The 27059-nt window shown below is 35.6% G+C and overlaps 1 protein-coding gene across 1 annotated transcript in view; it reads left to right on the top strand.

Annotated features, from left to right (window-relative positions):
- Positions 1-27059, top strand: part of FMN2 (formin 2) — a 149194-nt gene that overhangs the window by 22106 nt on the left and 100029 nt on the right. The window contains exons 3-5 of the mRNA XM_009997594.1: positions 6093-6240; positions 11875-11936; positions 26017-26995. Coding sequence (XP_009995896.1) covers positions 6093-6240; positions 11875-11936; positions 26017-26995 — 1189 coding nt within the window. The remainder of the gene's footprint in view (positions 1-6092; positions 6241-11874; positions 11937-26016; positions 26996-27059) is intronic.

Here is a 27059-nt window from a genome sequence, read left to right as displayed (position 1 = left end):
ATCTTTGTTTGTTATGTAGGTTATTATAGCAGTTGAGTTTGGCTAAATCAAAGCCCTCATGTCTCATCTTCCCTTTCCAATGCCATTTTGTGACATTTTGTGGTGAGCAACTTTGAATATTTCTGAGAGTAGTGAAGTGGAAACAATTGAATGAAGTATTCCTGTTATGCTGTTTCTCTTACTTTTTTTCTTAGTTTTAATTACATCTTTATTTTGAATTGTTTACATCTAGCCCTGCTGACTTCTACTCTTCTCTTTTTTTCTTTTCCTTTCTCCTTTGTAGTTACTTGTGGTGGTGCTACCATATACACTTTCAATTGAGATATTTTATATGTGGAATATTTCTAGGTTTTTGTAGCGCTGCTTTTTGTAGAGAACATTGCTTATCTGCTTGTTATGCTGAAGAACTGCTTTGAGGCTCAGAAACTAGAGGTTAAGTATATACTACCTGTTTAAAATTTTCAAAATCGTGCATAGGGCGAAGGTGGTGGTCACCCTCTTACCTCAAGGAATCTTTTATATTTATTGACTATCTGTACATTGGTTCACTTTCTTAAGAATGGCAGTCATAACAGGATGTCTCTTTCTAGCTTGGAATATGGAATAAAGAGTTGCATTTGTATGTATTACATCTCCGTTTTCAAGAGGAAGCTCCCCAGCTCAGCCTATTTAGCTATGTTAAATGTCGAAGATATTGGGAAATAAGAAGACCAAGACAATAACTCTGAGAATGTATGTGGAATCTGAAAGTTAGTTTCCTGATTTCCTTTGCCCATGAGGGCAACACTATTCACTATTCACTCAGTTTGCCTGTCATATTCCCAGGTTATTATGTTTGAATCCTGAGCAAAGTTTGATGGGATGAAGCAAGTTTGTTTTGTTGAGTAGGTTGAAGTAATTTCATGAGAGAGAAATGTTTCATGGTTTTTTGATGCTTGAAGTGTTTTTAAATGAATTGCTGAGGCACATCAGTTTTCTGAATAGAAAAAAATAATACCTCAAGCAAATTGCTCATGCATTGAATTTAGTTCATAAGGATAAAATGCTACTTCAGCCATAGTATTATGACTGATTTGCTGTTTTTCAGCCTTGGAAGGCATCTGTGCTCACTAGTATTACAAGCCCAGAGCCATGTTTCTGACTGTTCTGATTCTGTCAGTGGTCAGATGGAGCTTTTTTACTGAACCTCTCCTCAAAAAGTAAATCACTTTGCCCATTCTTGATAGTATTGATTTATCTATTTTAAAAGCTGCTTAAAATAAAGCTGCCTCTTGCTGATAAGAGCATTTTGAGCTAGTTCAGCTTTAATTTCTTGAACTAAAACCTTGCTTGTCCAATTAACTGTTTATATACAGTGAGAACATTCAATTGTCTTGCTTTCATTTTACAGGTTATATACTTAGTATATTGAAATGATTAAACTTCCTGAATGGGAAAAATGAAACAGTCTAAATGATCAGCAGTTGTATACAAATATGGAACAAGCTCTTTGGAGCTCTTAGGCTGGAAAACACCTTTGAATCATGGAGTCCTGCCCCTGGTTATCCTTAGTACCACAACATCTGATCCCTCTGAGTTTTATTTCATCTTAAATGCAGTTGTAGTTTTTCCTCTCTCCACTCCTCCAGCTCTTCGCATTGGAAGACTGTCCACATCCAGACTGATTTGATGAGTAGGAATTTTCTTGTAACTATGATTCTGTGTTTAGTCCTGGTCCATTTATTCTTGCCTGTTGGCATGCCAACCCTTCTGTCCTCCCCTCTTCAGGATTACTTCTATTGTTTGAGGTTCTAATGAGTGGAATTTTACTATCTGAAAATAAATGGCTCACAAATTAGGGTCTGATTCCATCATGGCTTAACACGAGAGCCATCAGGAAAGTTAGTACCAATTCACCTTACTGTAAGAAAGTTTAGAGGTACTGCTAATGTTCTTCCTCATCTACTGCTAAGCTGAGCTGAAGCGCAGAGACTACTCCTGATAGCAGTGTGCTTCTCTACTGCCCCACCTTTCTCATCTCAATACACATGTTCTCACTGTACTTTTTTTTTTGTCAAAATACTTCTGGTCAGATTTTTTTCCCCTTGATTCTTACATGGCTAATTCATGTTTTTGCTACCAGTCTGGACAGATTTGTATACATTAATTGCTGTTTCAGCTTCATCTCCTGTACCTCTTATAAAGCATTTCGCTCAGTCATCCTCTTTGTCCTTCAAACTGGAAGCAGACAAACAGTTAGAAAAAAAGTAACCTGGAGTGGTGTTGAACAGAAGGTCTTATTACCTGCATATATCCAGGAGCAACACAGCTGCCAAAAGCATAGGTTCAAGGTTGCATATTGTACTTCTACAGTGGGCGGTAAACTAATCTCTAATTCAGTCTGTAGCACTGGAGAGAAACCCGGCAAACCTGTGTGAACAATGTGTGACCCCGTTTCTGGAAGCTCAAGGTCCACCAGTATGCCTTCTGACGTTGACTGCAGATCATGGCCCAAGTTCTGGGTTCACCAGCCTTTTTCTATATGGCATTTGCTAGAAGCCCTTGCTTTAAGCAGCTTACAGTATTGGCTTCCTTCTTTAAAGGTTACCAGAAAAGCTTATCTTGGCTCAAGTGGCAAAGAACATGATTCATATTTAATATATTATGTATTTGAAATATAACACTGTGGTACTCAAGAATGAAAACTACTTACAAAAAGCCATTCTTAGTGCTTGCTGAGGGCTAGCTGGGAAGAGAATGAGTTAAACTACAGACCTGACTCTCTATGGCTCTATTCTAAATGTTCACATCTATAAGTGGTAAAACGTCTATTGATTACATACCATCAGATCCTGCAGGCAGCTTGCCTCACCCGTGTGTGAATGCTCTGCAGTTTTAAGAACCAGTGGAAAGTGCTGTGTAAGGATGTGTGGAAAGAACAACTCTTGACATCATGTTTAGTGCACTGGACTCAGCGTTAAGCTTTCAATGTCCACCTGGAAAAGAGTCTGAATAAATAGGACTGGAATAATTCTTTACAAGGAGATACATATTTTGTTTGTTGTTTTTTTTTTTTCTTCAAAAGAAGTGCTTTAAACACTAGGTAGTGAAGTCTGAGCAAGTTGAAGTGGAAATTCCAGCTTGATCACGGTAAGAGTATTCACTGGCTGTACTTAAAATGATGTCTAGTAAAAATTGTCTCTAAAATTAAAAGATTATAGAAGAATAAGTTGGATGTGGACATCCATGTTGGTGGATGTTTTTATTACAGTTATTAGTGGAAAACAATTGGGATTTTTTTTAAAAAATTGGATTATTTTGTTTCTTTTGTTTGAATAGTACTTCAGCATCATAGAATTAGCTGCAAAAATCTTGCTTCTAAATATTCAAATAATCATGCTGATATATGGCATTATAACATTTTGAAAAGGAGAAATGAGATGGTTTAGTATACTAGATAAAGACAAGGTAAAAAGGACTAGATTTTGGGCAGTATCTTGAGTGAGTAGAAATTAGGACGTTCAAATGATTCATATCTTCTGAAGGGCATGAAAGTTGTGGCAGAGTTAATTTTTTCTCATTTAAAGTGTAATTTATGGGATATCAACTTGAAGACCAGACCTTCAGGGTACCTGTTTGTCATAAGGGTTTTTAATATTTTTAAATGACAAATAGCCTGCAAGTAGTCTTAGTGTAACTGTTGCTAAATACCTTGTTTATATGTTGAACACATATTTTGGTTGTTGTGCAAGTCCCTTCAAGGCATTTTTGTAAGTTACATTTAGCTCTGTAAATTTCTTTTACGTGATGTGTCTATTCCATCATCCTTCTCTGTGTTGAACAGTGAATGAGAGGAATACCAAACTAAAAAACGACACAAACAAAAAATACTGTCTTTTGTACTTGCAAACAAATCTCCAATGCTGGATTACAAGTTGCTTATGGAGTTGTGTGATGTCTTAATTTATAACTGTTCATAGTTTATATGCTGTAAATTCTATCAAGAAGAACATAGGTACTTCATATTTTATTACCCTCATAATATATCTGTTCAGTAATTCTGAGACATACCATGTTTTGGTTTTTTAATATCTTAATTCAGGTAGACTACTTTAAAAAAATGCTGTTAAGCTATTATAATGTACCTTTCGAGAATTTGCATGGTGAAATACCACATTCAGGAATAGATCAACTGTTTGTCTTCCTTATTCATGCCAATATTATTTACAGTCTCGTCTTCTGTCTTACCCAATAACCCTACACGTAATCCTGCTAAAAGTTGACTGCTTACCCAGCTACCTCTGTAGAGCTGGTTCTTCCCTGTATTCCCTGGGCTAAGTAAGGTAATAGGGTGGGCTAAAAAAAATTTGTTCTGCTTTGCCTTGATGAGTTGAATCTTACTTTCCTCTGTGATTTTAAGATTTGGATGATGCAGAAGCAAGGCAAAGAGCAAAATGCAGCATTTTTATTTACACAGTATGTACAGCACTGGCAGAAACACAAAAAAAACACATCCCCTAAAAAACTGGAATTAGACAAAGGGGGAAAGTAACAACTTACTGTAAGAACTGCATTAATCAAGCCTGTTTGGATGTTCAAATGCAGTAGCATAGTACTGAGAAAAGGATAGGCTTTTCAAGTAACACAGTTCAGGGCTATGTAAAGAACCTGATGTGATTTTTGTATTAAGTTTTTATCCTTTTTTTTTTTTTTTTACCCTTATCTAAAGTCTGCGTATATAGTTGGATTTTTGCCATCTTTTTCATGCTGAAAGATGTAATGAGTTTCCTTTGACCCTGATTGTTTGAGGCACCCTCTCTAAACCAAAACTTTTTACTTTATATCCATCATTTGTTCTAAATTGTTTTCGATAGAATATTATCACTCATCACAATATATTTTTAGGCAAGAAGAAGTTGAGTCACATGGGATAGTGATTATCCCCAAAAAGTATTAAATTATTTTGTTCTTCCTTCTGCATGTCTCTTCAATGTAGACTGTGTAAACTTAAAAAAAAAAAAAAAAAAAGTTTTTATCTAAAAATTAAATAAGTTTCCAGTGTTTTACTCAGGCAACAGCACGAATGAAGTGTAATGAATATGATATTTGTAGGAAGATGTGACTGTGTGATATGACTGTATTTTCATTCTGTAACATCATATTTCCCCCCAGTTTCTTACTACAATATTTGCATATTTCCAGATCACTTACTAGGATACTCATGTAATTGCTGTGATTGATCTCTATAGCATTTACAGTATTATAAAGTTTTAATCACAACATGTGCATGTTGATATATACTGGGAGTAATAAAATAACTACTTGAATTTTGGTTAGCTAAGATCTTTGTTGGCTTAAAGCATAAGTTTGCCCTAATTTTCATCAAATAGTCTGGATGCCTCCTACTTTTAGTAAATAAATCACACTCAAAGGAATTGAGTAATAAGGATATAATCTGATTTGAGCCCAGCGGATTGAGAATACTTCTAGCTGTTGTTTGTTGTTTTTTTAAAATTTTATTCTAAGAGCAGACACACCTTTTTAGCTCCCTTTCTATGAATATAGATATAAATAACAAAACAGGGTTGCAAAGAATAAATATCTCAGTTTAATTAATGCCAAAATAAGCCTGCTTCTTTTCCTTGCTTGTTCATTTGGCATAAAAAGGTTAGACTGTGAACTCAAATATTTTTCTCTAACCTACAAACTAGCCTAACTATGTGAAGAAGTACAGTCATAAGAGACAGAACCTGTTATCTCTCTAAGGAAAGAAGTGGTGAAGAATTCCTTGTGCAAAAAGGAAAGAAGTGGTGAAGAATTCCTCGTGTATTCTAGCTTGTGCTGTAGTTAACTAAAATATTAGATTTTCTATCTATAATGAGGTAATTTCAAAACTGAAATATTAAATTATTTTAATATAGACTTAAATCCTTGTCAGGTGATGAAGACATTAAAAACAAATCTGCCTTGCCATAGGAGCGGATATTGAGCTATTTGTGTTGGAAACAAAGGCTTTGATATTTTGAGCTTGTCTTTCTATATGAACTTCTCAACTTGTTGTTTTTGTTTTGTTTTTTTTTAATTATTATTTTTTTTCTCTTTAATAACCACAGCAAGACCAGCTTTATACTTGGGCTGCAGTTAGCCAACCCACACATTCATCAGATTACATTGAAGGAAACTTTCCAAGGAAAATTCCACCTGTGTGGCCCCCACCCAAACCTCCAGATGAAGAACGAAGACTCAAAATTACTGAAGAAGGTATAGTTCTTGGACACAGACAAGATGTATGTCTGGCATGAGGGGAAGCTGCTGTCTTTTAGAATCTAAGATATAAACTTAATGTCTTAACTTTTAACACCTGGTTTTGAAGATCTTGGATTAACAGCAGAAATAATGTTAGCTAGTACTAATCTGTGAAAAAATATTCAGCAAAAATGCATGCTTTTTGTTAACAACCAAGATGTGGAGCTATGCTGATATGCTGACTAATGGATTTTACCAGCTGTTGTGATGTTCTTTACCAATTTGCATACCTTCTGAGCCATGAAATATAGGTAGTTTTCTTAAAAATGTGGAACACTTCAGAAGACCACTGGTGATGTACTGAAAGCTTTTTGAGTGGTGTAAGGTATTCCTTTGTGGATTCAGCAGACCCCTGCTGAAAGAGAGGTAGAAAAAATTATCTAAAACCTAAACTGAGGTCTTGTTTAAAATGCCAGTTTATTTTAAAATTTGTGAGGTTACTCTACCAGCCAAATTTCAAAAACCTTTTGCATACTCATTAAAAGCTTTGTTGAAACTGAGAATTAAAACAAACCCCTTTGCAAAACAAAGAAATTTGGAAGAGAATTTCAAACCTGTTTTCTGTTAGTAGTGCTGATGGGTAAATGCCACAGGTTCTTGGAGGCTTAAATATACATTAGTTAGTATTCAGTGGCTCTCAACGCTTTCATACCGTATTCATCCCTATGACCTCCATGGAGAGCCAGAGTATACTCAGATTTTCCATTTCCCAACAGTCCTTTTTTTTTAAAAAAAAAATAAAAAATGCTCACATTTGAAGAATTAAGTCATTATTTCAACAGATCTCTTTGTATTGCTTGTAGGATTTGGGTGGAGTTAATTTCAGCTTTGCTTCTTTTTGTGATTCCTGTACTGCTTCCTCTGGAACACAAGCGAAGTATTCCTTACATGGACACCATTTATCATGGCAACACTTCACTTTTACTGATGTCACTTATTCCAGTGTTAACAAGTGATGCCAACAAAAATGCAATACTGCAAAATTATTCTGTTTATGCTGTGGCTTTTACCAGAACAGCTCTATTAGTGGTCTAGGAAGTGTTTCTGCATCCATTTCACTGATGCAATTCAGAATGCAGGAAGCTGTAGTACTGCACTCTTGGTCTAGTCTAGTTTTGGACTAATGTCCTAGTATTTTATACTGTATTCAATTAAAGTAATAGAATTCCTTGCCATGTACTCTGAGAGGAAAGGTTGTGTTTTTCAAATTGGACACATAGCTAATGGATGTATGATCAGAATGTTTATGAGCATGCTTTGCACTGGAAAAACAAAGGGGCAAATAGTTTATTATTTTACTTTGTGGTTTAATCCTGGCTGAAGCTGGTGTGAGCTAAAAATAGCTTGTTTATTCTAAAATCTAGGAAAGCATTGTTTACATAAAATAGTTTTAAATCTAAATATTTTTACTATTTTTACCATTTGGAAGGTATTTCTCCCAAAAGGATAAAACAAACAATTTTAAATGTATCCATTTTATATGTGGTTTGTTTCCATCCTATGTTGTTCTATTTAATATTTTACCTACTATGTGGATGTAAGATGTGCAGTACTTGTCCATTCCTTATCACAGCCACTGCCCTCTCAAAAACTGCAAAAATATTAAGAAAATATAATTCAAGTAAAAGTGAAAGTTGTGGATTGTGACTATTTTCAAATGGAACATAAGTAGTTCTCAAAAATTTACTTGAAGAGCTGACACTTATTAGTATTATTATTATTATTGAAATGTTGCTTTTTGATGTGAATTTGCAGTGTAGGATATGGAGGGAATAGGAAAAAATATAATTGCTCTGAATATAATTCAGGCAGATGAATAATATAACTTTTTCTTTGATTGTTTGCATGCTTGCATTGTGGAAGAATCTGGAGGTGAGTGATGTTTTCATGTGAAACCTGAAGTATAAACATCTTCCCCAAGATTTGTAACTCAATTATCTTATGTCAATTATCACCTTTGAAAGATGGGGATGGCAAGCATTTCTAAAGGATTTAAATCACTCTGGGTAGAATAGCTGTATTTTGCATTATATGTAAACATTGCTGTATGGATTAAACAGATACAATATTAAAATACGAGACAATGGTTTACAAACAAAAAAACCCCAGAACTTTTTAGATCAAAGTATTGATCCAGGGAGGAATGTAGCAGGATATTTTATAAGTAGGATATTTATTTTTATTATACACGTTAGCATGAGGACAATACTAGACCTTCAAGTTTCAAGTAAGCAAGAGGAAAATCTGCAAGGTCTTTGTTAATCTGTTTCTAAATTAGAAAAGTAATTAGCAATCTGTTTAATGTGTGCTCTGTTATGTGGAATGTTGTGGGGTGTGAGGAAAAGGCTTGGGGTTTTTTTGTGTGGTTTTTTGGTCAGGTTGTTTGGGGTTGGTTGTTTTTTTTTCGTTTATTTCAAGTTCTTTTTCAGGTTGACTATTAAAAAGCTGAAGTTTGGAAATACTTAATATGAATTTGGGTTCAGGTCAGCAAGTACTTATGCAAAAATCAATTTTCAGTCTGAATTCAGAAAAGTTTTTGGACAAAATAAGTCAATATCATCAATAAGATCAGCATATTTGCCACTGATTTTCTATCTGAATAGCCAAAATCTGTTCCTGTTGCTTCTTATGGATAAATCATGGCAGTACAGTGAAGTTGTCAGTGACTAGAAAAGGGAAAAAGAACCACCATTTTTCAAAGGGTAAAAAAGAAGACCCAGTGAAATACAGGTCTGTCAATCTCACCTTTATATCTGGTGAGATCATGGAGCACATCCTCCTGTAAGCTATGCTAAGACACATGGAAAACAAGAAGTTGAGTGGTGACAGCAAGCATATCTTCACTAGGAGAAAATCATGCCTGACAAGGTTCTGCACCTGGGTTGGGACAATCCCAAGCACAAATACAGGGCGGAGAATGGATTGAAAGCAACTCTGAGGAGAAGGACTTGGGGGTGTTGGCAGATGAAAAGCTCAATATGAGCCAGCAATATGTGCCTGCAGCCCAGAAAGCCAGCTCTATCCTGGGCTGCATCAAAAGAAGCATGGCCAGCAAGATAAGGGGGGTGATTGTCCCCCTCAACTGATAAGGGGGGTGATTCTCCCCCTCAACTCTGCTCTCGTGAGACGGCACCTGGAGTACTGTGTCCAGCTCTGGAGCCTCCAGCACAAGAAGACCATGGAGCTGTTTCAGCAAGTCCAGAGGAGGGCTATGAAGATGATCAGAGGGCTGAAGCATCTCTCCTATGAAGACAGGCTGAGAGAGCCTGGAGAAGAGAAGGCTCCAGGGAGACTTTATAGCTGCCTTTCACTACCTGAAAGTGACCTGCAGGAAAGCTGAGGAGAGACTTCTTACAAGGGCATGTAGCAAGAGGGAGGAACGATTTTAAGCTGAAAGGGGGTAGATTTAGATTAGACATTAGGAAGAAACTCTTTAATGTGAGTGTGGTGAGACACTGGCACAGGTTGCCCAGGGAAGTTGTGGATGCCCTCTCCGTAGAAGTGTTCAAGGTCAGGCTTCATGAATGGGGCTTTGAGCCACCTGGTCTAGTGGGAGGTGTCCCTGCCCATGTTTGGAACTAGATAATCTTCAAGGTTTCTTCCAACCCAAACCATTCTGTGATTCCTTGATTTTATTCTGCCACTCCCACACCCCAGCCCATTGCCTGAATCTAATCACAATAGGGTATTTGAAATTTGATTATTTTAATATTTTGCTGTTGATACAGTTTTACTTGACATACCGGAAAATGCAAGCATACACACACTAGAGCCCAGTCATCCTGTCTCACAGGTGATTGTCCTAACCATCTGACCAGAGACTCTTTTGAGTATTCAACCTCTGCAAAAGGAAACAGTCCCAACATGCTAAATCCCTGTGTAGGTTTACAGTCAGAAATCTTAGTTAGTCTCTTTAACAAAACTAGGCTTGTCCAGACATTTATTTATTTTGCTTTATGAAAAATTAGGAAATAAATGTTAATTTCAAGCATAAGGAAGTGTTTAGTTTTTCATGTGACACTTTTTTCCTTTTCTTAACTTTTTTTTTGTGGTGTTGGGGTTTAATTCTGTTTTTTAAATTTGCTTAACAAAGATAGAACCTTTTAGTTTGTTGCAAACAGTTTGTTTTTAGTGAATTTTGGTAAACTAACCTTAGTTATCTGCTCGTATCACCTTGAACTCAGCTTATATTTGGAAACCCTGGTAGAACTAAAACTGTCTGAAGTAAAAATAAGCTAGACAATGCTGTCAATTTTTAAAATATTGAGAAATGTATAGGACCAGCCTGTTCCTATTTTTTTTAAGATCTTTTGAGTAAATACAGTAGTCAATTCCAATTTACATAACAACAAATGTTATTTTGTAAGTTGTGAGTATACATGTCTTATCTAGTACTAGAGCATTAGCCAAGAATTTAACCTGGGATGAGCAAAGATCAAGTCAATCTTCAAGTTTTTCTTAACCACAGATGAATCTAAAATTATGTACACAGGGCCTGGGGAGATCACCAGTGTCAAAATACTAGTGACGCTTTCCTGGTTTTGCAAATTAGTTGAGGTAGGGTTAGCCAAAATGTTTCTATTCCAGGTAATTTGTAAAACAAATATCTCAAATGTTTTTTCCTTTATTTAAAGACAGTAATTAAGTAAAGGACTGCTTAGATGTTCATTAGGTTTCTCATTAGTTATTCAAAAGTAGAAAACAATTGAAGAAGACTACTAGAATGAAGTACTGCTGTTTCATTTTTTAATGTAAATGATTAATGTGGTCGAACTACAAGAAGTCAAATTAATGCTGGTTCTATGCCCAAAAGAGAGGGTGTGGAATTCTGTACATAGGCAAGAAATTAGTTTTGGGATCTTAGCTTGAATATTCCCAGTTCTGGAAAGTTCCATCCCTCTGTAAGGCTGAGATGCTGTAGACAGTGAATAACGAAGCTAGGATGAAACTGAGGTTTCTCAAAATGTATTTGCAATAGCAAGGCAAATTACATTCAAGATGACTTTTAAAATGTGAGTGTAGATCAGTATCACTATCTGTCCTATTGAGGAGATCTCAAAAATGGATGGTAGGGCAAAGGAGGGCCTTATGAAAATGACAACAAACCTGCCAACAGTCATTCTCCTGCTCATGGGTTCTTTTCGCCTTTTGTGAACTGCCACAATCTGCAGACCTTAAGGATAGAAACACTTCTTAATTAGAACAGATGGGAAGAATAAGCCTGAAAACTCCTTTTCCATCGCCTTCTATGGAGTGTATATAGTATAGCTACAAGTAACTATTTTTCCTTGAGTCAGAAATGTTGACAATCAGAATGAACTTTTTTCAAGTTTCATGTGCTACACATTTCAGACAATATTTGATGCTTAGTAATAATAAATACATGGCAACTTGAGATCAGGCTGGCATAATTTATGCATACCTGTTAATTTAATTTTAAATGGATAATTTGGAATGTGGGACAGTTAATATTGTTTTCTTTTTAACTTTAATGTCTTTTAAAGAAATTGTAATTTGTAATTTAAAAGAGTAATTATTTTTTTAATAGATAGAACTTTCAAAATCTGTATCTTTTTTTTTCAAATTTAGAGGTAAAATCTACAGTTCTAGAAGCAGAGAAACAATACACAGAAGATTTTCAGCAGATACAGGTAAGATCCTAACAGAAGTGTTTTGTCTATCATTTTGTAAAAAGACTAAAAGCAGTACTTTAGGCTTTATTGCAGTAGTTTTGTGTACCCTATGTTCTGAACGCAAACATTCAGAAGTGGATTTTTTTGTTGTTCTTTCAAATTACTTACAAGCTCCATAGCATATCTGGTTGCAGAGATTCCAGGTTCCTGCCTGCTTAAAATGTTCTTTTACAAATGTTATTGTTCACTCAGAAGAAAGTTAGAACTTGGTTCTGAAGCTCTGGTGGTACTAAGGAACAGCAATAAAAATCTGCAAAAGTTGATGTGAATAAAAGGGGCAGAGATTATTTTTTTTTTCCCATTTCTCCACTGAAACTTATAGGTGGTTGGTGAACGCTTTAAGAGTGCCATGCTGGACTTCAAAAGGAGATTATGTAATACTACTACAGTGGAGATTTAGTCTGGGTTGCTCAACATAAACACAGTCTAGGTTTGTTGTTTTTTTTTCTATCACCATGATGTTTTATTTATTGTTCACTCAGAAGAAAGTTAGAACTTGGTTCTGAAGCTCTGGTGGTACTAAGGAACAGCAATAAAAATCTGCAAAAGTTGATGTGAATAAAAGGGGCAGAGATTATTTTTTTTTTCCCATTTCTCCACTGAAACTTATAGGTGGTTGGTGAACGCTTTAAGAGTGCCATGCTGGACTTCAAAAGGAGATTATGTAATACTACTACAGTGGAGATTTAGTCTGGGTTGCTCAACATAAACACAGTCTAGGTTTGTTGTTTTTTTTTCTATCACCATGCATGTTATATTCTTCTTTACATGTGGTGCAGTTTGATGGCGTTGAGGAACTTCAGATTTTGTTTCCTCAAAAGACTTGATTTTTTTTGTGTGTGTGAAAATGTTTCTGTGAGAGATCTACTCTCTTATATTCTTCGTCTAGTTTGTCCATAGTTTTTCCTTCTGAAGAAAGCAAGCATTGGATGAAGATAGCCAAATAAGTGATTAAGTTTTTAAGATGTCTTTTTTTAGTCCAAATTTCTAATTTCTAAAAATTACAATTAAAAAAAAAGAGAACCGGATGTGCTTGCTTTTAGTGCAGGAATTGCTAAGTAGAGTTAAAATAAGAAAAATTACAGCCATTTCAAATCCTGGAAATGTGAAAGAGCAGCAATAAAGTCTACTTAGTCTTCCTCGTATGAGCAAAGTAAGCTTTGATAGGCTGAACGCCTTTAGAGAGGGAAGAAGAGAAGAATTGACTGTCTTAATTTAGAAATTCCAGCTTCAAAACTGATGTTTAGATTTTACAGCTCTACTTTTGTGCAAGAGCCAATTTCCTTTGGTTTTCATCTGATCTTTTGTGATACCCCTGAAATTTTCCCTTCATTTTAACTCAATTTTCACATTTGTTACATTTGGTTTACATGGTAGGTAAAAACAGAGACTTTGCAGAAAGATACAAAAACTAACAAAAATGCAACATTTTATAACTGTAAAATGAGTACATGAAAAATAGTGTTTGGGTAGTAGTAGGACATCACAGAACCAAAAATTTGAAGTTATTTAGAAGTTGCCTAAATTCTTTGTTTTCCTATATGCCTTATTATAAACATAATTTTAACTTTCTTCTTTTTGATATTTTATGATAAATGCTTATTCTGAGTCAAATCACACAAATTTAAAAAGAAAGCCCTCATTACATTTATTTAAAGGTCAGCAACCAGATATAATGAGGAGTTCTTCCTGACATTGATAGTGGCTGATCTCTGTAATCCTGTCTCAGGAGATTGTTTTGCCAGGCTGTTTCAATTTCTAGCAGTCTGGTTATAAGATAGTTTACACTGAATATTTAAGCTCTTTTTATAGTGGAAAAGCTTGCAATAAAAAAAATTCTTATGCCTGTAACGTTTCCATCTCAGTTCACTTTGGTTTAGTTCACCCCATTTAAAACAAGAACTAATCCCTCTACCAAAATTATATGCCTTCTTGAAACACCATGTACCTCAACTGGTAGTAACAACCAGACAAAATTTGGTAGTTCTCGGGCACTAAAGGCAGATCTATGCTGCATGAGCTATTGTTGTGCTTTCCAACAATATCATAGAGAAGCAATTCTATCCTTAAAAAACTTAAATTACAGGACACATTTTGCTATGCTGAATGTACTTTCCACTTTTGAGTACATTAGAAGTCTGACTCCTTTGAGTGTCTCTTCAGATTATTCTACTACCAGAGTTTGCTGGTAACCCCTCTCTCACCTGCGACCTCTTTTCTTACTGTATTCTTTAACTAGAAATTATTATAGCTCCTTAGGGTAATAACTAAGTGACATTTGACATGTTCCAATTTTGACACTTAATAATAGAAGAACAAATGTGAAATTCTTTAAGATAAATATATAATCAGTCTATTTAGAAAGTATAACATATTGGTAGGACTGAGGTTTACTTTTCATTATTATAAAATGTCACAGCTAGACTTCATCTTAGAAGCATGCACGCTGCTCTAAACTCTTAGATGAAATTTCAGAAAGATGATTTTTTACAGGTGAAGGTAAGATAGAGAAGGTAAGATTAGTCTGAAATGTTAAAATTATTCTACTACATATACAAAATTGATAAAATTAAAAAGCAAGATTATTAAAACCTGTTTTATTTTGATATTACATAGCTTTCACCAGATTAGAGGCAAACTACAGATGAGACTGGCTTACAATTGTGTTCAACAGAAATTGGAGGAAACTTTGAACTCTTGCTTTATGTACTCACAAATCAGGTTGTGGTTGTGGCTTTTTTTACACTCCGTCATTTATTCATTCAGAACCCTGTAGTCCTGGGAACATGTGACACTCCTATTCTGTCCCTTCACTGCTTGCTGAATTACTTTTTATAAGGAAGAAGAGAAGGCTTAGGGAGGCAATAACAATTCTTCTAAGACGATTCTTTTCCTAAAAAAGTACAATTGCTAAAGGTACACGTTTAGGTAAAAATTAACAATAAAAATGTATAATATAGTCACAAGAATCTACTATACTTAGTTGTCTCACTGAAGAAAGAAGGGAACCTGAATGAAGCAAACATTTTTGGAAGTTTTCCAAATTAGCCACATGATAGTGAGGAGTGTATCTGTTGCATTTTTCAAGATAAATACTATAGCTAACTGATGGTCTTTGTGGTGACAGATAGAATTGAATATATTGTTTTAAGGAGAACTCTATCAATGTGTATAATTCCTGAAACATCATGCTAGAAGACCCCAATAACAGGAGGAAAAAAAAAGGCGAAAAAATGCAGAGGTGTAAATCTGTTTGGTTCTTACCTTAAGAAAAATAAAGACAGACTTGCAATGTGTGGTGTACAGAAACTTACGTTCTAATGGTAGGTCCAGTGTATAATGTTAGAATTGGGATATTGTAGCTTAAATCAGGTGAATATATGGAAGCATATAGGCAGATAACATTTTCTTTCTAGCCTTGAGAATAAATTTTGCTTTATCAGCAATTAACAGAAAGGAAACAGTTTGTGTGAAATGAGATTATAGAAACCTGGCAACAGACTTTGCTGGGGTCATAGGAAATGCTGAAATGCGGAGCATTTTGCTCAGGCAATAAAGGGGAGCTTAACTTCTGGTGAACTTCACTCCAGGACATAAATGCCGATCGGGTATACCATCTTTACAAGCCAGGGAAGGTTTAAACTAGGTATTAGGAAGAATTTCTTTACTGAAGGAGCAGTCAGGCACTGGTATAGACTGCCCAGGGAGGTGTGGAGTCACCATCCCTGGAGGTATTAAAGAAACGTGTAGATGCGGCACTTCAGGGCATGCTCTAGTGGGCATGGTGGGATTTTTGTGGGCTGTGTGGTGGTGTTGGTTCTGTGGGGTGTGTGGTTATGGGGCTTTTTTGGTGGTTGTTTGTTCAGGTTGTGTTGTTCCCTCCATCCCCCCCTACCCCTGTTGTACTAGGTGATCCTGGAGGTCTTTTCCAACCATGAAAATTCTGTGTTTCTGCGATCTTATCTTCATTGAATATAGTTATTATGCAGAACTTTGCTGTTGAATTGATGGAAATCTCTTTGATTCTTAGCATTAGAACTTACTCTCCAGTTTAAACATGCTGCAATTTTCAGGTTTCTATTTGGTTTGTTTATAGAAAGCCTAATAAGCACTAATAGATTTTTGATGTTCTATAACTGTAGCAGATTATTAATTCAAGTTTTAAAAATATGAAGTGAGGTTCTCTTGAGTTGAGACCTCAGTATAGCTTAAATAGAGTTTGTATTTTCTATTATGTTCTTCTTCCTATATGACTAGTAGCTGAAATTTGTGATTAAAACACTGTTTTCCGAGAATGCTGAGATTTCTTAGGCCTTAAAGGAAGAATGACAACGCAAGCAGAAATATTATAATTTAGCGACGAAGTGTTTAATTAGAGCCTGAAAGGCATCTTAAAGAAATCATCTACTCAGCCACTAGATGGCAGTTAAGTGTTTTTGAACGGACTGACGCAAGACACTTTTAAGTTACTCCCGGGGGTGCTGCCGATACCCTACAGAGAGAATATTAATTATACATATATATATTTAGTGACAAAGTGGTGGCTTTCTGGTAGTTAATAAGCTTGGCTGTAAAAATTGTGTAAAGCTGTGTTTAATCTGACCAAGGTATAGTAATTTAAGTGTCTTTCAGATTAAAAAAATAGTGTCCTAAAAATAATAACAAAAATCCCAAAACATTAAATGTTTAGAAAGTTCTGTTCTGTCACTGGAAAGGTTTGTTTTTTCTTTTAAACCAGTGAAAGGAACACATTTAATTAGTTTACAAGAATTCCAGATTACTGTCTTTGCAGTGATTATTTAAATGTTTTATTGCTGAATTATTATTATTATTATTATTAAGATGTCAAACTTTCTGTTGGGTATGAATTAATTTCTTTGACAACAATCCTGAATCTTCTCCATTTCTTAATGATGAGGGAGAGATTAAAAAGATAAAATTGAATCCAACATTTTTTATCCATTAATTGACATACATAAAATATAAATCATACACTTAACATTTAAATAAAAATAAATAAAGGAGTATAATATGTCAAGCCTGTGTAGTAGGAAAATAAAAGCATTTAATTCTCAGAACAAATGTTAGCATTTTGTATTATACCCAGACTTCACAATACTTGGATTGACTTTCATTGTTTTGCTTGAAGGCAGTGTTTGCTTCTTTAAAAGGAACAATACATTGGTATAATTTTCAGTGGAGTGACAATAGCACATTTTTGCACTCTTCCTCCTGGCCATGGTGAGACTAAAATTTGTTTTGTTCTAATCGGTGTACTTGATGTTAATGTCAAGATGAAGTTTTATTTATATGCTCATTTAAATTTGAAAGTCTCTTTTATTCTCTTATTCCTCTTTGATACGTGGCATGCTACCTCAATTATAGCTCTGAAATAACATAAAAATCATAGAATAATTTAGGGCTGAATAGACATTCAGAGGTCATGCTGTCCAATCCCTTTCCTATTTGCACCCTCCCTCAGGCAAGGCCAGTTTAAATGTTTGGTTGTTTATTCTTAGTTTTTTTATCATCTCCAAGGATAGCTGTGTGGTAGTGCTAAAATGCACTTCCTGCTTTACCTGTGTTTCTGCTATGTTTCTGATGCGTTGTTTCAGTAACAGCTTAAGGATAATAAAATGTGTGTTATTAAAGCACATATATTTATTATGAGTTACTCCTAAGTCAAATACTGTGTACTTGCAAGCATTGAATAAAATTCTACAGAAAGTTCTAGTTGAGTTCAAGTGATTCATCTGGTTTCACATCTTCTACATCAGACTTCTATGAGAATATGGCAAAACATAATATACATTTTTACATCTAGTAATTATGAACATTCTGCATTTTACATTTTGACTATGCTTTATACTTAGACACATCAAGACAGACTCTTTATCATTTTGGGCACAACTTCTTTGAAAAAGTACCACCAACCTTAAGTTGCATGCAGTAAGAATGCCTAAACAGTGTTCTAGAAAATTCTATCCCATAGAAGTTGATTTAGGATTTATAAACCTGGGAAAACAAGGAGAATTGGGAGTAAAACTGAGAAACTTATTTATTTTAACTTTGTGGCACTTAAAACCCTTGGCCATAATGTGAGAGACTTTCTTGTTTCTCAAGAGGTGAATTTTTGTACAGTATGTGACTCTCTTCTGAGTGATTTGCAGCACCTGTATGTTTTTTCTCTTCCATTTACAATCAGCTGCTTGTAAAATACTAGCAGAGTACTGTCAGTAATCTGAGGAAGCATCAAATAGAAATACATGATAGGCATATACATACTGAAAAAGCAATTTTAGATTGCCTTCTGTTTTCTCCTCTTACCCCTCAATGGTCAGATCAAAATATAAAGCAGAGCTGTATTTATTAATATGCAGGTTTTTTTCTTAAATTCTCTAAAACTGAAATTATGTTTCAGACAAAAAACTATCAACTCCCCTTCTCCCAAAATTTGGTTTAAATTTGATTTAGAATTGAATTGAAATTGATTATTCCGAGAACAAAGAGTTTTTGTATATTCAATGGTACCATAATGTATTTGGATAACAAATATTTTGGGTACTATAGTATTTATCTACCTTCCAAACTTTTTTAAAAAGACCTCGATAGAAACCGAAGAGAACAGATGAAGAAACCATATTAAATACATAAGAGCAGCACGAAAAAATGTGTATATATGCTTGTGGGTGTGTGCATGAGTGTATGTACATACAGATGCAAGTTTCATAAAGTGCTTGGGTTTCCAAAGAATTATCTGTTCATGAAAAGACATTTTTTTCTTGTGCTATTCCTAGCAGGAAGGTCTGATCTTATTTGTCAAATTAGCTAAACCTTTTTGAGATACATCATCCAGTCAAAAGTGAATCTTGTTCTAAAGATTATTTTTTTTTGTTTCTCTTAGTCTTAAAGATCAAATGTAGATCCTGAGACTTTCCACAGAACCCTGTGTGAAAAATGCTTTTCTTAGTAAAAATGAACATTCCGTTAACTTAGAATTATCAAAAACAATTTTTAAAAAGGGCAAAAAAACCCAAACAAACAACCAAAACCCAGAGAACAACCACAACCATAACCATGTTATATTGTCATGCTTGAATGAGATCTTAAAAGTAAAACTGAGAACTTCTATTATTTGGATACAAAGCAGATTAACTGGTTTAACTTCTACTTACAATCAGATCAAAATATAGTTGTCATTTGTTTCTCCTTTTTAAGTTGGTGTAAGTAAAACCAGCAAGATCACTTTTTTCTCTTCTGTATTTTTAAATACATATTTTTATTTGTTCTCTAGATAATGTCAGTAGGTATATTCAAAGGCCAAAACTACTGATAAAAATTAACACGCATATTCCTGAATGTTAATTTATTTTCAATATTCAACTTTTTTTTTAAGACAATTTTTTTCATCATGGCCATGATAGCAAATGTTTTTAAATAACCTCTCAAAATGTAAAACTAGTCTTTGACTATTTAATTACAATTGATAAAAAAATACTTTACTTTTAATAGAACCTTGACACTTTCAAAGGGATGGAAGAGCTGACTGGCCTCCAGTTGCCTGCCTTCAGTACGTTCATGGATATGTTTGTGAAGACTCTTGATTCCATTTTTCCAACCTTTTTCTCTCATGAGTAGTATTTATCCCTTTCTACAAAGATTTATTCTTACTGTGTATATTTTTTGCTGCGTATTCCCTGCTGGAAGCCTGAAACAAAAGCAACATGTGAATCTCCCATTTTGTGGTCTGGCTGAACTCTTGGATAAAAAGGACAAGGACTGGGTAGAAATATCATACTCTGGATAGTTGCTTATTATGATATGACAAAGCTCACCTGGAAAATCATTAGCCTTTTTGTTCTCCAGTTCTGGACCCTCAGGGGAAGAAATAAAAGGCATTCTGAGTCCTTCAAATTTAGATAACTATGTTCACACTTTGAGCAATAGAATCCTTACTGTTATTTCTAGCAGAAAGACTAGTATACTTTCTGTATATAAAGAACATAGAAATAATAATAGAATGAGATAGCTTACACAGTGACTACTTCCAGGTTGCTGGTCATTATCAAGTTGAATCAAAAAATAAGAAAAGGTCTGGTGTGAAAAAATTAAACTCCTTTCTCTAGTATGCCAATGTAGACATGTTCAGGGTGTGCCAGCTTTTATTTTATGTTGTAACAGAGCAAAATAGATGGTTGTCTTGGCCTAGATAGATACCAAAACTACTCAAACCTTTTGGAGTCAGTTAAAATACTTTAAGAAAAAAGCAGGTGGTAGAAGAAAGGAAATTACTATCAGTGTGTGATAGTCACTTCAATAAACTGCCTAAATATTGAGCAGGAAATAAATTGATAACAGTTTTAATCCCAACATTTAAGAAAATCTGTGACTCTTAAGGCTTTTATTGGATTGCTGGCATAGGTGACAAGGTTTCAGTTATATCTTCAACTGCTGAGGGAACCCAAATACAGCTAATTCTACTCTTACCAGTCTCTGAGATTGCAACAAAACACCTTAAAAGCATGCAAAACAAGGTTTTGTTTAAAAAGCTGAACCTCTCTTTTTTTTTTTTTTTTTTTTTTCTTCTACCCATCCTTATTTACATAGTTATTTTACCCTGGATGAGTGACAGAGCAGTTAAACCAGTTTCTGCATTAAGTAAAGCTATGTGAGGGGTAAGCCTTTGTTAAGTCTTTATAGTTTTACTGCTGCACTGTTTCAGGCTTCTCTAATATTTACTATTTACTAGGAGAGAAACCTTCAGGACTTTTATTTTTGGGGGGAGGGGAAGGTTGTTGTGATTTTGCTTGGTTAGCTGATTTTTATTATATTTTTTTAAAAAAATAAAGGAGTTCTGAAAGTTTTTGGGCAGGCATACTAAAAAATGCAATTTGTGCAGGCTAAAAGAAAAATTATGTAAGACAAGAGTAATTATACTTGACTGGTGTGTAGCTCCTAGGGTGGTCAGTGATTCTGTGAGATTTTAATTTATCTATTCTTGTCTGAAGTCTACAGAAGTTCTTTTGAGATTCCTGTTGTGCCAGAACTTGCAGATAATCCAAGGCTGTATTTCAGCTCAGTTAAGAGTTTTACAGTTTATAGAGAGAAAGTTCTTTTAGACTTCAATGCATCTCAAGTTGCTTTTACATATTTACTAAAATTGAACTGTGAAGAACAAGGATCTTGTCCACTGAAATGGACTTAGCCCAGGAATAAGGATTTCAAGCTTTTAAGGAACAGAAGCTTCAGGAAGCTTAACCTGAACATAACTGTTTTCTTCTGACTTCCAGGTTTAAAGCTGGCATTTGTAATGCATGCATCTCTCTTCAAAGGTCTGTGCTCCCTGCTGATCCTTTCATTGTGTGTTTGAACGGCAATAATTATTGATTTCTGCATGTAATGTGTTTTTTTTTATCACCTGTGATAGGTTATGCAAGACCTGTTGGTTGCTTAGAGGTGTCCTGGCTCTTTAGCTTAGAAAGAGCTAAGTAGTCACAGTGGCAGCACAGTGCAGGCTGGTATAATTCATTTGTTGCAGTGTGTCACTGTGTGGGAGATCAGCTCATTCCCACCAAATTAAGTTTATTGCTTGAGGCAGGGCAGCGCACTACACCATTTTGTAGTCTGAGGAAAAAACTGGTATCCAAGACTAATTCTATTCTTTCAGCAGTTGTCTCTGAGAATTAATTAGATAAATGCCGTTTTGTTTTAACACAAATCTAGCATCTATCAGTACTTGTCATTCAACAGTCATGACAGCACTGAAAATGCCTGTTGCAATGTTGTGTCTCCCTTTCTTAAGGTTTATCTACAGCTGCAAGAAGCAGTTTTGAAAATAAGACAGTTTTAAAAGGAGAGAGCTGAACAGAGATCACATTTCTTTGAATTAAATTCTTACTGTCGCACTACTTTGTGCCATTCAGTGAGCACGTGCACTCAAAAAATTTTTCATTTCACATAGAAAAGAGACATTAGCAGAGCAGTTGGAAAGAGCATCCTGCCAAAGTAAGTGGATGCTGTTAGTACCACCAAGTGTTGCCTTATTGGAAGACTGGAGGGGTCATTTATTTTGCCATTTTATTCCTGTTTAACTGTATGATTCTATTCCTTGTGCATGCTTGCAGTGAGGGAGCAACATAGATTATGAATCATGAATTCATATGTTCAGAAACTAAAAGGTTAATGTTTTGGAAAAACCCCAGGAATTATAATCTTATAATCTAAATATTAATTCCATCCAGAGAGGAAATTTCATTACACTGACAAATTGCTGAAAAATTATCAAACTGCTGATGCAATTTCTTGGCTTGTAATAGTGTAAGGCATTGACTTCTAAAACTAAACTGTAATGTCTTTATTTTTTAAACATTCCAAAATTACCATTTAGAACTGCCATTGTGTGTATTTGCAGAAGTAAAAGGTACATTCTCGATGTTCATAAAGTATAGAAGTGAAGGCAAACTGAGATAGATATAGATAAAGAAATATATATGTAATTTAAACGTGTGTGTGTATATATACACACATACAGACTAGGGTTAAATTTCACACGTATGTGGGGTTTTTTCTACCTATAAGTTTAGCTATAGAAGTGTCTTTAGCTTTCAGTCACTGATCTGAGAAACTAGGTCATCAGACTCAGTAGAGAAGGTAGCTGCAATCTGAGCTTTTACATGTTTGAAGATCCTGTGTGTGTGCTATCTATATAGAGTAGCTTTATGCTGGACATCTGATATGCATATGTGGGAAACATGACAAGATTGGAATGAATTGGATGTAATGTAGAGGCTTTTGGTACATGTGCAGATCCAAGTGTACAATCTTTGTACAGTAAAGCCAGCATTCCCAGATCAGTTGGATACTGTACACATACAAGCCTATCAGTGCAACACAAACACAGTCAGTCCAGCAGTCCCAGTCTGAGCATCCAACTCATTGCATGTGAAACATTTACAACCTGTTTGAGAAATGCTGTGCTCCATTCTATAGCCATACACCTCTGGAATTTTTTTTCCTGCTTACATCTTTCACATTCAAGTCATCTGGATAAAGCAAGGCTTAAGCTTCCACCTTTCTTTCTTTCTTTCTTTACAGAAAGAAGACTGTTCCACAGTGCCTGGGTCCTGGGTAAGAACTCTAGGCAAGAGAGAGTTCCCTCATATCTCTTTTAAACCCTGTAGGTTTCTGCTGTGGAATTGTCCTTTGGATTAAAAATGAATCTTCTTTTCATGATGTGTATTTTTTTATCTGGTCTTCTGGTTCTTGTCAACAGCTTTTGATCATATTTTGCATATGTGAAAAATTAAGTCTTCTCTTTCTTTCCTGAAGAAAACTGTCTAATTTTCATTTTTTATTGAACTTCAGATACATTTCAAATTTTCTTCCTTGTTGAGAATAGTGGAAGCTTGCTGTGGCTTATGGTTGTTTGATTCAGCCCTTTCTTATCTAGATGAAGACTTTGTACTTCTTGCTTGAGGAAAGGCACAAATATATTTAAACTAGTCTGAGGGCATCTCAAAAATGACAATGCAAAGTGTACTTAGCTAAAATAATTACTGAAGCATATAAATACTGAGGCTTCATTCTGGTTTTTGTTTGATTTTTAAACCAAATAAATTTGAAGTATGTAATTTCTTCTGGATAGATATTTCTACATTCACAGCAAAGTCTTATTTGTTCTTAATAAGCTATTTCTGTGAAAACCTTGGATATATTGGTGATTCTTAGGTTACAACACAGCAGCAAAATCATCAGGTTGTTTGAAATGCCATGTCTCAAAATTGGTTCTTAAGGCATGGGGTAAAAAGTTACTTTAATTCATTGATACATTTTTATTTCTTGTCAATATTGCTTAATCATCTCACTTGATGGCCCATTTTTTTAAACTTAAAAAAAAAAGTCTCTTCTCTTGATAGAAATGTCTTGGCTTGCAGGATAAATTATCTTGTAAACAGTAAATTCTAAGTTTTTTTCCTGTAGTTCAGGTAGAATTTCAGGATTCAAGGATTACCTCTTTTTTTCTTTTGAAAAATTGAGTCCAATATTCTGAGCAACAAAGATTTTAAAACAGTGAACAGTTCTGAGGTCAGCCATCACTAAGGTAAATCTCCTTAGAACCATTTAATGTTGTCTAATCCTGTTGACTTCATTTTGTGTGTGGCAGGAATAAATTTTCCAATTCAGATAAAATCAGGAATCTGTATCTGTCTGAAAATCCTCACTGGAGTGTTCTTATGGTGTAAAATGGGAGCTTAGGAGAGTCAGTCTGAGGAAACTGAATTTTTTCTCAAATAACTGAAAACTGGTATGTGGCTGTAATCCTAGGAACACATTTCCTTTGATAATGTTGCCTTTTGAAGAATTCATAGGCCTTATTATTGTATTTGCAGATGACTGGTAGTGAGATAAGAGCAGATGAAACAAAGGGGTAACAGAATATTCTCTCTCCTTTATAATGCAGTTCTTCAGCAAAACTTGCTGCTATGAAGTATTGAGTTATTAAAGGAAATTGAGTAGATTGAAGCACCATGAGTAGTCTGTAATGGAAATGTATGTTCCAGCCTTTTTTCCTTGTTATTATACTATTTGTTAACATGTCTGATGTTAACAAACATACATTTTATTAACAGTACCCAGCTGGAAGTTCCAACTTCATTTTCCAGAAAGAAAAATTACTTTAAAATGTTTCTTGTGTTAAAAAATGAGATGGAAAACATCTTTCTGAAACAAATCAAGGCAATTAATGCACCAGGTATTACATGTTTATTCATAGGTTTCTTTACAAGACCTGTAAAATTTCAATATTTGAAAGATTACCTATGAAGTAAGCCTGCAGTCTCATCCATGAAGCTTATGATTTTATAAAAGAGAACAAAAAGGCACTAAATAACTTTTTTGCTGCAACCACTTGGGAAACCTGTTGCATGGCAAACTTAACTAAATGCTTGAAGTGCTGACCCATATTCCAAATTTAAAGAAAAAAAAAAAGTATTAAACAGTAACTGTATGCAACTAGAAAATATGTTCTTTATTAAAAAAAATTGTGTTGTAAAGTCATGTCTCTTCTATCTCCTGTTCAAGTTTCCTGAACAAGCTCAAATAGCTAGTTTTGGACTTGATTACTTCTTTTGGTAACTTTTGATAAAAGCTCATACCTATTAAATTAAGTACAGTTTGTTACTGATATTTATTTAAAAACATAGGAATTACTGTGCCATTTAAGGTTAAGGGTTCTTATACTCAGTCTACAGCAGGCAAGGATGAGATGCTTCAGATATAAAAAGTGTGAAAACTGTCACATACAGAATAACCATTCCAGACAGGAAGCTTTTCTAACATTGCTCACTCACAGTCTGTCACTTGGTAGAGGAACTTTACGTTTTGGATGGGAGGGAAGTTCTCACCTAGCTTTGTCTTACTTCTTTTCCTTCCCAAGCATGCTGGCTGGAGAAAAGCATAATTGATCTGTTCTGAGATTAGTTGTTTTTGAAAAGTTCACGTTTGTTATGTTCTGCATTCCTGATCTGTACTGTATCATTAAGGTGTATATTGAAACCCAGTGGTCAGTAGCATGTTTAGTCTGTTATGTGCAGTACAGCCTTTTGAAGAAACACCTAACATATTTGCAGTTAAGACAAAGTAATGTAGTGCTCTTCCTATCACTAGGCTTGCATATCCGTGTGTGCACAAACGCTTGCAGTACTTGTGCTCAGTGGTTGGTTGTTTTCTTGGCTAGGGTATGTGGATGGAGGGAGGGGTGTTTGTTGATTTTTGGTTTTACCATGCATAATTACAGACCAGAACATGCTCATACTGATGAAGGTAGTTTCATGCTGAAACAAATCATTCTCCTGAGCTATGTTCTTCAACTGTAAGATGCAGCTAGGACAAAGCGATACCTCTTTTTTTTAAAGGTTTGTCATAACTGGCTTATTTGTGAACATCTGGAATACCAATATTCTTGATCTATATTTATTTTTTTATATAGCAATGAATATTGTCTGTTTTGTGCTTATTACGTATTTCTTTTCTTTCAAAGGATGATTTTGAGGTGAAATCTGAGGAGCGTGCCAGTGTCATTCAACAACTTGAGCGGACTATTGAGGATCTGAGGACCAAAATTGCAGAACTAGAGAAACAGTTCCCTGCTGCAGAGCTCCAGACTGCTGGGAGGGAGCAAGAAAATGAGCACACACAAACAGTCTGTGGGGAACTCAGCAGTGTGACTCTTCAAACAAAGAGTGAGGAGACTGTACCCAGGACTGTGTCACAAGCAAGATCTGTACAAACGTCACCAACAGAGGATTATTTAACACACGCAATGCCTTCAGCCAGTGCACTGCCACAGCCACCCCCCCCACCACACTTGGAAGGGGGCAAAAGTGAAGGATCAACTGAGAAATTGGCAGCTCTAGAACTACAGCCCATGTTTTGTTCTGAAATCTCCTTAATTCTTTCACCGAAGCTAATTTCGGTGCCGCTGGATGCAAGCCAATCGGTACAGAGCACGCCGCAGTCACCTCTTCCAGCACCCAAAGTTAATTTGTCCTCTGTGTTTGAAGGAGAGACTGAAATGCCATCTTCCCATCAGCCTCTAAGTACTGTAGATGTGACTTGTTCTCCTTCTTTGCCCGTGGAGCCCACATGTAGCATTCCCACATTACAGCCAGCCACAGAACTGGCTACTCCGTTGTCTGGAGCACATGGCCCTTCCCTTGCCACTCCTATGTCCATGCCAGGAGTACCACCCCCACCACCCCTGCCGAGCTCAGAATTTCCTCCTGCTGGCTCAGTGGTGCCACACCTGGACCACTCGTTGCCTGGTGTGCCACCACCCCCTCCGCCTCCACCTTTGCCAAATGGGGAGATGCTGGCGCTGCCTCTAGCCCCTCCTCTCCCAAGTGCTGGAGTCCAACCACCACCTCTTCCAATACCTTTGCCAGGAGCAGGAGTCCCACCCCCTCTGTCCAGTTGGGGAATCCCACCTGCCCCTCCACCACCACCTTTACCTGGGGCTGGTGTCTCTCCCCCACCTCCTCCTCTTCCTAGCCTGGGAATGCCACCCCCACCCTCACCACCACA

The sequence above is a fragment of the Chaetura pelagica genome, unplaced genomic scaffold (genome assembly GCF_000747805.2).
Source record: "Chaetura pelagica isolate M959 unplaced genomic scaffold, ChaPel_1.0 scaffold235, whole genome shotgun sequence".
In the NCBI taxonomy this organism is placed as follows: Eukaryota; Metazoa; Chordata; class Aves; order Apodiformes; family Apodidae; genus Chaetura; species Chaetura pelagica.
This window is presented reverse-complemented; position numbering and strand designations above follow the sequence as displayed.